Here is a 10,529-nt window from a genome sequence, read left to right as displayed (position 1 = left end):
CTACAAAAACAAACTTTCCATCTATTGCGTGCCGAGAAACATACTCCATAGCTTTCACCCTGATTTCCCCGTTCACGGGTTGTGGGACCACGTGAGAGTGCTGCCGTCCGATGGCGACAAGGCAGCTGAGGTTGCACCCCTCGTTGTCTGGTTCATTGTCTTCGTCCAGCCCCATCTTTGTGGGGGGCCAGATTTTCAAATAGCCGTGCTGTGGATTGTGCAGAAGCTTTTTCGATCTACTTTTTTCTTTGAGCAGGTGGAGGGGAAGTCCTTGTCTTCCACCTTTACTGAAGGCCTGTTACACTTCATCCTACAGAAGAAAGAACGTCGTGCTCCAGAACATAATCAAGATGGCCCAGGGGTTATATCTGTTTTAACTGGAAGTCCAGTTTTTGCATCTATGAGCCGCTCCCGGGGCGCGGTGTCCGAAGAGGAGAGCTGCTCCTTAACTTTGGCGATATCTTTAGGATGCAGGTAGTCAAACAAACTCTGACCAATCAGATCATTCTGGCTGTAGTTGAGAATCTTGAAGACGGACTCTGAGACAAAGAGTATCTTCCCTCGGTCACATCGTACGACAAACAAAAATCCATCTGCTGCCCTGAGAATGAGGTGTTTCAATTCATCATCTGACAGAAAAGTTGGCTTGTGGTTTGCTTCTGTGTATGGATTAGTGGCACCTCGTAACGTTTTCATGTGCTGAACAGCCATCCTTAACACAGTAAGTTTATCTAATTTCACTTCTGCCCATATTTTTTTTAATGTCATTTGTATTGACGCCTTCTTCCCCATTGATACCTATTAGTCTCACATTGTTCATCTGTGCATCATCTTGCAGGTGATGGATTATTTTTTCCTGCATCATAGTTGTTTTTAAGAGATCCTTTCTTACCTTTTCACTAGCTGCACCAGCGTCTTCAAGATCTGAAACTCTGTCTTCACTTTCACTTAAATGGTTTTTTAAGCTTGTGATTGAGATTTTAAATTCCTCTATATCTCTTTGACTCTGCTTCATGCGATCTATTTCTTTCCTGTATTGCTCATTCAAGGAATACATCATTTTTCTAATCTCCTCTATTTTTTTTTAATCAATGTCTTCTTTAGAAGTAGCTATTAATTCTTTTACTGCAGTGTTTTTTTCAGGTTGGCTTTCCTCCCTATGTTTCTGTAGTTGATTCTTTACCTCAGATGCTATGAGTTCCGAGAATTCTTTTCTTATTTCAGAAAATTCCACTCTGAGTTCCTCTATAACTTTCTGCTGTTGCTTATTTACTATCAACACTATTAATCCATACATTTGAGCTGAGCTAGTGTCCTCTGCACTTGTTCTGGGTGGGCATTGGGTTTCCTCCCTATGTTTCTGCATTTGATTCTTTACTGAAGATGTTATTATTTCAGGGATTTCTTTTTTCATTTCCAGTCTGAGTTCCTCTATACCTTTCTGCAGCTGTTTCTTTCTTTCAGAAGCTGTTGATTCATTGATTTCAGCTGTGTGATTCCCAATTTGTTCTGTGTTAGTGTCCTCTGCACTTGTTATAGGTGCGCTTGGGTTCTGAGATTGCATTTTGTTCCTTCTCATTGTCATTTTGTGTAGCACTGTCTTCTGACCTTTGTTGTAGATCTTTGGTGCAGTTATAACCTTAGCACGTACTGAAGTTCAGGTGCAGATCTACAAAGTTTGGATTTATCCAGCTGTGCCTGGCTTGGGTCTGGCTGCTGTGCTCAGCTCCTTCCTGCTGCTGCCCTTCGGGGTGAACCTGTTGTGCCCCTCTGGCAAGATGTTCTGCTCCTGGACTAGCTGGGTGGTTCTGTCCCCTACACTCTCTGCAGGGATTGTAGCTGCAGGGTTTCATCCCAGGCCTGTATGCCAGGCCTAAGCTGAGTCTGGAGGGTACAAGGTGGAGTAGGGGGGAGAGGCAGCTCTCCCACACACTCACTGGGCCTGGGCTAGGACTGGATCTGGGGGTTCCCGGTACGTGACAGAAATTCCTACTCAGTGGGTGGGGTGGGGGGAGGACTATGGAGTGGTGGGGGGCGTCCTAAGGGGGTGGAAGAGGGTCTCACCCATGCTGTGCCTGGACTGGGACCAGTAGGTCCCGCCGGCGCATGGTAGCCAGAAGCTCTCCCACACACTCACCGGGCATGGGCTAGGACTGGATCTCCCAAGATTCTTGGGGTGCAGAGTATCACAGTAAGGGGCACAAAGCCTGAGCCAGCCCACAGCAGAGGGACAGATGTTCCCTTCCTTCACTAGCCACTGGCCTATGAGTCCAGAGCCTTGAGTGCACCTCAGGGCTAGGAGCCTCGGGAGCCAGTAGCGGGCGGGCTGTCCCGTAGGGCCCTGGGCGGCCTTGCCTCCTGGCTTCCTTCCAAGGCTTGCCTCCCTTCTGTCCTCTTCCCTTCCTTCCATCCATTTTTCTTCCTTTATTTTTTTCTTTTTCTTTTCTTTCTTCTCTCCTTTTTTCTTTATTCTTTCTTTTGACCTGTGAGCTGCCTGCCACCTACTAATAAATGCTCCTTCTGTGAGCACCACAGAGAGTCCTCACCTCCTGCTGGTCACCGTGGTCACTCTGCCTGCCGTGTGTTGAGGTGTGAGGTGGCCTCTCTACCCCAGACTCCCACTGTGCATGGGCAGCCCCTGCTTCTGTGAGCCTACAGCCCTGCTCACTCCTTTTGAACCCTCACTTGGACCACCACTGTCATAGATGTCACCTCCTTACCACTTTCCCAATACCTGTCCAGGACCAAAAAAAAAAAAGAAAGAAAGAAAGAAAGAAAGAAAGAAAGAAAGAAAGAAAGAAAAAGACTTGAGGCTTCTTGCTGCTGGGCAGGGGCCAGTTGCAGAGCATTTGTTTGTGTAATGCCCTGGGTCACATCCAAGCTAAAGCAAAACAAAAGGAAGCCAAGCTAAGCCAAGCTAAACCAAACCCAGAAATCATCCTCCCCCAAAGACATCTTTGCTAGAGACACTGGAATCAATGTCCCCAGGCAGAGCAGGGCTGTGTGGAGAGCCAGTGTAACCCAAGGGAGCCATGGGGTCCAGTTCTTGTCCTGCCCACCTCTGTTTGCCCCTAGGTTGCCCAGTGCTGCCCATGGATGGCAGGGTCTTGAGCACCATGTGCTACCGCACTCTGGGCCTGACTGTGTCTGTGAAGCAGGGGAAGCCATTCCTGAGTTTTTCAGAAGCTAGTGATTGCGTTGTTTCAAAGGCCCCTGCATCAGCCTGTGGAGTACTGGGATGTGGTGGATCTCAAAAGCTGAGGTGCGGCGGGAAAGGGCAGGCCCTGGGGACATACCCTTGCAGGGGACCCGGGACTGATGCCTTCCTGCCTCTGGCCACCCAGCTGCTGTGATGTGAGCACCTTGCCCCTTGCACACTTCCTACCATGACGTTTCACCTAGCCATAGGCCCCAAGCAATGGGGCCAACCATGGACGAAACCTCTGAAACCCTGAGGCCAAGCGAAGCTTTCCTCCCTTGAATTGATCATCTTGGGTGTTGGAGCACCCAAGAGAAAGCTTTCTAGTGCTTGCTGTGCCCCTGAGCTGGCAGCCCCCTCCTGAGCCTCCAGAGCAGGCCCCTCATCTCTGCCCCACTCTTGCACCTCGCCCCTGCTTCTCTTGTATAAGAACACTGGTGACTGCATTTAGGGCTCCCCCAGGAAACCAGGACACCCTCCCACCCCTACAGATGTGGTACCCTCACATCTGCAGAGTCCCTTTGTCATGTCCGGTCACAATCACAGGACCATGGGGGAGGATGTGGAACATCTTTGAAGGTCACAGTTTGGCCTTCAGAGCCACTGTGCATCGTTGTCTTTGTGGTCACTTCTCCTCTGGTCTGGGTTTCACTCAGACTCTTGAGGGACTGAAAGCACTCTCAGATGGTCACCAGGCTGTGTGGCTTGTCTGGATCTGCAGTAGGCCCCAGGGTTAGGGTGAGTCTCCATCCATCCTATCGCAGGTGCTCCTCTTCCTGCCTGGGTTAGAAGCCAGTTCTCACCACCCTTGTCTCAGCAGAGCGCCTAGCCAGAGCAGCGTCCCACAGAGGTCAGATGTCTGGGTGGGGGAGCTCAGTCCTGTCCTCCTCAGGGACAGGAGGGTGGCAGGCACGCAGGAGACCCCTTCTTTCTATGGGCCCATGGAATTGCCCTCTGTCCCCAAGGTGTCAGAAGCCTCTGAGCTGCTCCTGGTCCTCACAGCTCAGTACCTCCTCCCAGGGGCCATGTGTCAAGTGACTTGCTGCGATGTGTACTGGTCAGGGTCAGTTCTGAGGCAGAGGGAAGCTGTGTGCCTGGGGCCTGGCTAAATTCTCTGTCTAGCAAGGCCAGGAGGGGGCTGACTGCACTGCTTTGAAGCCAGGGCCGAGGGGAGCTGCCTGACAGCCTCTTTGGGGTATTAAAGACTAAGTACAACTTTGAAGAGGATGGAAAATTGAGCTATTATAACACAGGGGGATGTTGGGTGGCTGTCATCCAAAACCTGGGGACACCATTTGAGGACCTACAAGGCTCCCCAACCCAACTGCTATAGATTGAATGTTTGGTCCCCATCCCCAAATTTATATGTTGAAACCTAATCCACATTACAATGTAGCTTTGCCCATTTTATGTTGCTAACTACAGGATAATTCACTAAGGAGAGAAATTTAGTGGCATGTGGTGACACATGCCTATATTCCCAGCACTGAGGGAGGCAGAGTCAGGCGGATCATAAATTCAGGGCCATCATTTTACCTTGTCTCAAAATAAATAATAAGAAATGAGATATAGTCAATATAAAGACCCTGGCTTTGAGTCTCATTACCACCAACAAAAAAGAAAAAAACCCAGAAAGATAATTATTTCCCATCTCCGCATCCTCACAGAGGCTGGGAAGTCCCATGTCTGCATGTGGCAGCTGTGGGGACTTTCCTCTGTGTTCTGACACAGCAAGTAGTATCACATGGCCAGAGAGCAAGTGAGCCACTTCAGATTGCCACCTCTTCTTATAAAGCCAACAGTCCCACCATGGAGTTCTGGCCTCATGACCCCATTTGACTGTACCTCTGAAAGGCCTCATCTCTGAGTACTGCCAGCGAGCTATGGGGTTACACTTTGACCCATGAACCTTAGGGAGGCTCATCCGAACCAGACAGTAATGGAGACGAGGCCCCTGGGAGGGAGGTGACAAGGTCTGAGGGTGGTGCCCTCAGGAGTGGGATTAGTGCCCTCATAAGAGAGCACTCAGAGAGCTCCCTCAGCACTCCTGCCACGTCACATTTGGACACAGAAGGAAGCTGCCTGTCTATAAACCAGGATCTGCTGGCACTGACCTTGGGCCTCCCAGTCTCCGGAATCATGAGGAATTCATTTCTGTTGGTCTGTGCAGACCAGGTACTCAGGTGGAGCAGCCTGAACGGACTAGGACACTAAACGCCCACAGCCAAGGAGGGTCGCAGCAGTGTGCGGGAAGCCCGCGGAGCGCCGTCATTGCTGTGACGGGTGTGGCCGAGCTGTCCGGCAGTGCAGCTCTGCGGGAGCAGCCAGAAGTCTGGACTGCAAGTTTTAACCTTCCAGTTGCAACATTTGCCAGCAACTAACGAAGTTGCAGCTACCACACATGCAGGCTACAGGACTTGGGGTCCCTCCTCTGTGCTCTTGCATAGTCAGTGCTTTAACTCTGCTTGGTAAGGCTTGGGGTGCTGTTTTCTCAGTGTGGGGACCAGGAACCCCCGATGTCAGCGGAATCTGTGGACTCATGATACCAAATGCCTCCTAAGTCCCGGGGCCTGGGTCCCAGAGGCAAGGCCTGGGATTCTGCCTCTGACAGAGGGCCACAGAGACAGCTCCTCACCGGCTGGCCGCGGTTCACCACAGGGCTCTGAGGCATCCAGGGAACTGTTCAGCCCCAGTCAGTATTAAACTAATTTGGCCTCCATGCTTGAGCCTTTATGTAATGAGCTACAACTTAACTAATACATAAACCAACTGAAGGCCTGGCTAGGAATAAGCTCATGTGACAGCTGAATATCAGCCAAGGCACAGTGCCCGAGCTTTAGTCCATCATAGGTAGACCCACTGATTCAGGCCTGACTTCCACTTCTGTGACTACTCTCTGACCACGTGTGGACAGGTGATCTTGGAACCTGTTCTGGCTCTCAGAGTCGCCCAATTTAGTCGTCACTGTTTGATGACTTCATTAAATTCTGTTAAATTTAACTTGTTCAAGGTGTTTGCTTGTAGCACACATCATATCTGGGACTTACGTGACAGGATTGTTGTAAAAAGCAAACCCACCTGCTGCATAAAGCTTTCTGTTGTTAGGGTTTATATGGAGATGGCCATGTCCACCCGTGGCTCAGCCCACTGACGAGTTTATAGACTAACGGTGCTGTCGTGGATGGGTCACAAGCCTGTGTCACTGGGGCTGTGATCCGGAAGGTTCTGTCTTGCTCCCAGGGCCGCTGTTCACTTCCTGCTCCCAGCTGCCCTGAGGTGAGCGGGCTTGCCCTGCCTGGCTGCTCTGCTCGGCCATCCTCCGTGGGAGCCAGCTAGCCAGCTATGGACTAAAGATGCCAAAGCCAAAATAAACCTCTCCTCTGGCACTTTATCCCAGAGATGACAAAGTAACAGAGACAGCTCCTGGCACGAGGGATGGGGCCAGTGAAGCCACGGCTGCCGGCGTGACCTGGCTCTCTGGAGAATGATTCAGCCGTGTCACGCTTTCACCTCCACCCTCCGGCAGCTCCCCATGCACTTACAGTCTGGTCTCTGTCCTCGGAGGGCCTGAGCCTGGCTCAGGCTACCTCTCTGGGGTCCACCCCGCTGCTCCCCATTTCCTTGCTGTAAAGTCACTCTCTCCGTGCAGCATTCTCTGCCCACTGCCCTCTGTCATGCCAGCCGCCCCCACTCTCACTTCCTGCTTCGTGTTCCTTCCTCTCCCTTACCTGCTGTCGCAGTGACACAAGAGATGCTTTATTCCTGCTACGCCCCCACTGGCCTGATGATGCTGAGCACAGGCCGCATGCGCGCCGAGTGACTGTCTGTGGGATGGATGAATGAGCCATCGCCGAGGTCCCTTCTGCCTGTGGCCTTTGGTGACGGGTGGTGCCATGGCCTCTGGCTGAACCTGTGCTGGGCTCTTTCCCGTCATCAGGCTCCATCAAGCCTGCCTTCACCCCAAGGATTTCCCCAATACTCACTTCCTAGCCCTTCTCTATCACTTTAATTTTATTTTTCTTTAAAATGAGATGTAACTCATTTAACGTAACAGTTTGCATAACATGAAATCAGCTAAAAGGGTACAGTCTGTGGGTTTGAGCTACTAACCATAGCTACTGTCGAGGTCCTGGGGTGTCCATCACCCCCAGAGAAACCAGGTGGCCACTAGCAGCCAGTGCCCCCCACCCCCGGCCATTCTCTTTCTGTGGATCTGCTGTTCCGGCTGTTTCACATGCATGGGATGGTACTGTTCGTAACCTTTGTGTCCCGCTTGCTTAGTGCTCTGCTTTCTAAGGTCACCCATACTGTGTCATGCATCAGATCCACACTCCTCCTCGTGGCTGAGGACGTTCAGTGTGCCAGCACACTCGGGCTCGTCCATCCATGGCTGCGGGTCTCTTCCCTGCTCTGGCTATTCTGAATAATGTTGAGCGTGTGCTTTCACTTCCTGCCGGCGTGGCCCCAGGGGTGAACCTGGGCTCGGTTTTCTCCAGAGTGCTTAGCACTTTCTGAAGCGAGCCCTGGGACTGCTTGTCACTGCCTGCCTTTCCCGGGGCCAGGACTGCAGAGCAAGTGAAGGTGCAGACCTGAACAGTGCCCAAAGTCTGTCATCAGCAAGCCGCGTTTGAAGAAATGGTCAAGTGGCAGACAACAATTGCAGGTGTTCATGGAGCAGAGTGTGACACTGTGCCGGGCACTCGCAGAGCGAGTGATTGAGTCCAGGCGTTCAAGACAAAGCGGATCTGTTGGCTGGAGCCCAGGGCCCAGGGAAATGTCTAATCTTTACTTTATTGAAAATGTTGATATTTTTCTTCATGTCTTCCCTTTTGCATTGACTTCAGCTTTAAAAACATTGCATTAAGATATTATTAGTCCAGGCCTGGCCAGATAGCTCAGCAGATTAAAGCACCTGCTTAGGCATACTCAGGGGCCAGGGGTTCGATCCCCGACCTGCCATGCTGGCCCTGCCCCTGGGGCACACCGAGATGGTGATTGAGACTGGGCGTGGTGCAGGAAACGTCACTACAAATTCAAACTGTGTAGTGAGACCCTGTAGACCCTGTACTAAATACATTTAAAAAAGATATTAGTAGTCCAAATATCCTAGTAAATGTTTCAGCAGAGGTGAGAGAGGACTTGTCACCTGCTCTCCAAGTCCCCTTGGAGCAGGTGCCTGTGGCAGCTTCCTTGCCAGGGAGGACCTTGTCTGAGCAAGGCGCCAGGCAGTGGGGCCTGGTGGCCCTGAGGTGAAGCACGAGCAGGAGAGAACTTGCAACCAGACCTGGGCGGCTGTGCCCGGGCAGGGAGGAGGAGACGCTGGGGCGAGGTGAACGCTGTGGCCGTGGCCTGGGCAGGGGCAGGGCTGAGAGAATGGGGCAGGAAGGCCACCCAGAGAGCCTGGCCAGGCCCAAGGGACCACCACCCAGGCTCAGAATTTAGGAGGGGCTAGGACTTCAGCAGTCGGAGTGAACAGAAACAATTAAATTGGCAAGATGCTTTCCACAAGCTGGCCATCTGGGTTGTTTTGTGTTTGCTTTTTTCTTTTTTTTTTCATCTGTTTCATAGATCAAGTTTTACTGGAAATTCGGCAACAAATTACTAGAGAGCCAAAGCCACTAGTACTTGCTGCATGTCATAAAAAAGCATGACCTGGGCACTGGGTGCTGACATCACCTCCTGGAGTAGTGAGTATTCAATTTTGTTCAACTCTAAAAGTCACCCTTTCTCTGGAGCAGTCATCACATTAAAATTCTACCTAATTTTAATAGAATTAAAAGTAGAGTATAAGGCTGGGCCGGGGAGATGGCTCAGTGGAATAAGTGCTTCCCTGGCAAGCGCAAAGGCCTGAGTTCAATCCCCGGTTCCACCAAAAAAAAAAAGTCTTAAAAGTAGAGTATAAGGAAACACAGTATTTTAGCCTTGCTTAGGTGCTGGGCCTGCCACCCAGCTTCCTCTGCCCTGCAGTGAATAGATGAAGGCCCCCGCTTGGTCGGGCTACCCCTGGGCTGAGATCTGCATCTATCCTATGGACAGACAAGAGCAAGCCGGATTGTGCACAGTAAACTCCAACTGTAGCTCCCAGCTGCTCCACCGCTATTTACCACTCTAGCTGCCAAGTGGGCCAGGAGAGAGAGGAGAGGGTGCCCGCAAGCTGTTGGTATTGGTGAGCTAAAAGACGGGTGTGAGGACAGCAGCAGAGGAGTGCTGGGCAGTTCTGGGGTGCAGGAGAGAGCCCTGAGCTGCATTCTGTCCTCCCATGTGGGGTCAAGCCTATGCCCCATCCAGTCCACTTCTGTTCCAGTCCACTTCTGCTCCGTCCACTCACCCACTGATCCATCCATCCACTCGTCCATTCAGCCAGGCCTTGCTCGCTTGCTCCTTATCCATTTGCCCCTCGTTGGCCTCATGTCCTCAGTTATTCCTTCTCTTTCCCACTTGACACACTGAGCACCACCCCATCTTTCTGGAAAAGAATGTGACCCTGTCAGGCAGATCATACGTAACCCTTCAGTGGTTCCTAAGGACTAGAAGTTGAGACCCCGTTCCTCTACCTGCATCAGTAGGCTACTCTTCTTCCCACTTCCCACCCTCTGCTACTGGTGTGGATCTTAAAGGCCTGTCAAAGGCCACGTGCTACAGGGAGGGCATGGGACCCTTAAGAGGCGGGGCCCAGCAGGAGGATGTTCAGTTGTTGGAGGAGAGGCCTTGAAGGACCTGGGAGACCCCAGCTCCTTTTCTTCTCTCTTCAATTTCTCGGCCACCAGGAGGTGAGCGAGTTTTCCGGCCACACACTTCAGCCATGATGTCTTGCCTTGGCATGGCTAAAAGCCAAACTAAGTCTTCCTTCTTAAAGTTGGCTCATTTCGGGTACTTGATCACAGTAAGGGAAGCCTTCCCATGTGCTGTTCAGGCATGGCACATCTCCCAGGGCTTTTGAAAGACAGTTTTGCTGAGTGTAAGATTGTCATTTGACGGGAGTTTTGTTTACATATTTTAGTTTTAGCTCTTATAGTGTATCACCCCCCCGCTATTAATCTTTTGGGGGTTCTCGTGTCCATTCTATCATCTTTTCTGCTGCTTTTAAAAATTTAATTTAATCAATTAATTTATTTATTTTATTTATGTATGTAGTACAGGGTCTCACTGCACAGCTCAGGCTTGTAGTGATCTTCCTGCTTTTAGCCTCCCCAGACCTGGGATTACAGGCGTGCACTACCTCCCCCGGTCTTTTTTGCTGCTTTTAAACATTTTTCTTTGGCTATCAGCACTTCCATGATGTGTCTACGTGCAAATGCCTTGGAATCTACCTTAGCTGTAGTTTGTTGAG

General features: G+C 51.0%; 1 protein-coding gene across 1 annotated transcript in view; it reads right to left on the bottom strand.

Annotated features, from left to right (window-relative positions):
- The window catches only part of Rnf130 (ring finger protein 130), a 173,713-nt gene extending 172,921 nt beyond the window's left edge, over nt 1–792 (bottom strand). The window contains 2 exon segments of the mRNA XM_004629299.2: nt 5–207; nt 210–792. Coding sequence (XP_004629356.2) covers nt 5–207; nt 210–792 — 786 coding nt within the window.
- Between the last annotated feature and the right edge of the window lie 9,737 nt (nt 793–10,529).

The sequence above is a fragment of the Octodon degus genome, unplaced genomic scaffold (genome assembly GCF_000260255.1).
Source record: "Octodon degus isolate 3935 unplaced genomic scaffold, OctDeg1.0 scaffold00029, whole genome shotgun sequence".
NCBI classification, from domain to species: domain Eukaryota; kingdom Metazoa; phylum Chordata; class Mammalia; order Rodentia; family Octodontidae; genus Octodon; species Octodon degus.
The sequence above is the reverse complement of the archived record's forward strand: the minus strand, read 5'-3'. Positions and strand labels throughout refer to the sequence as shown.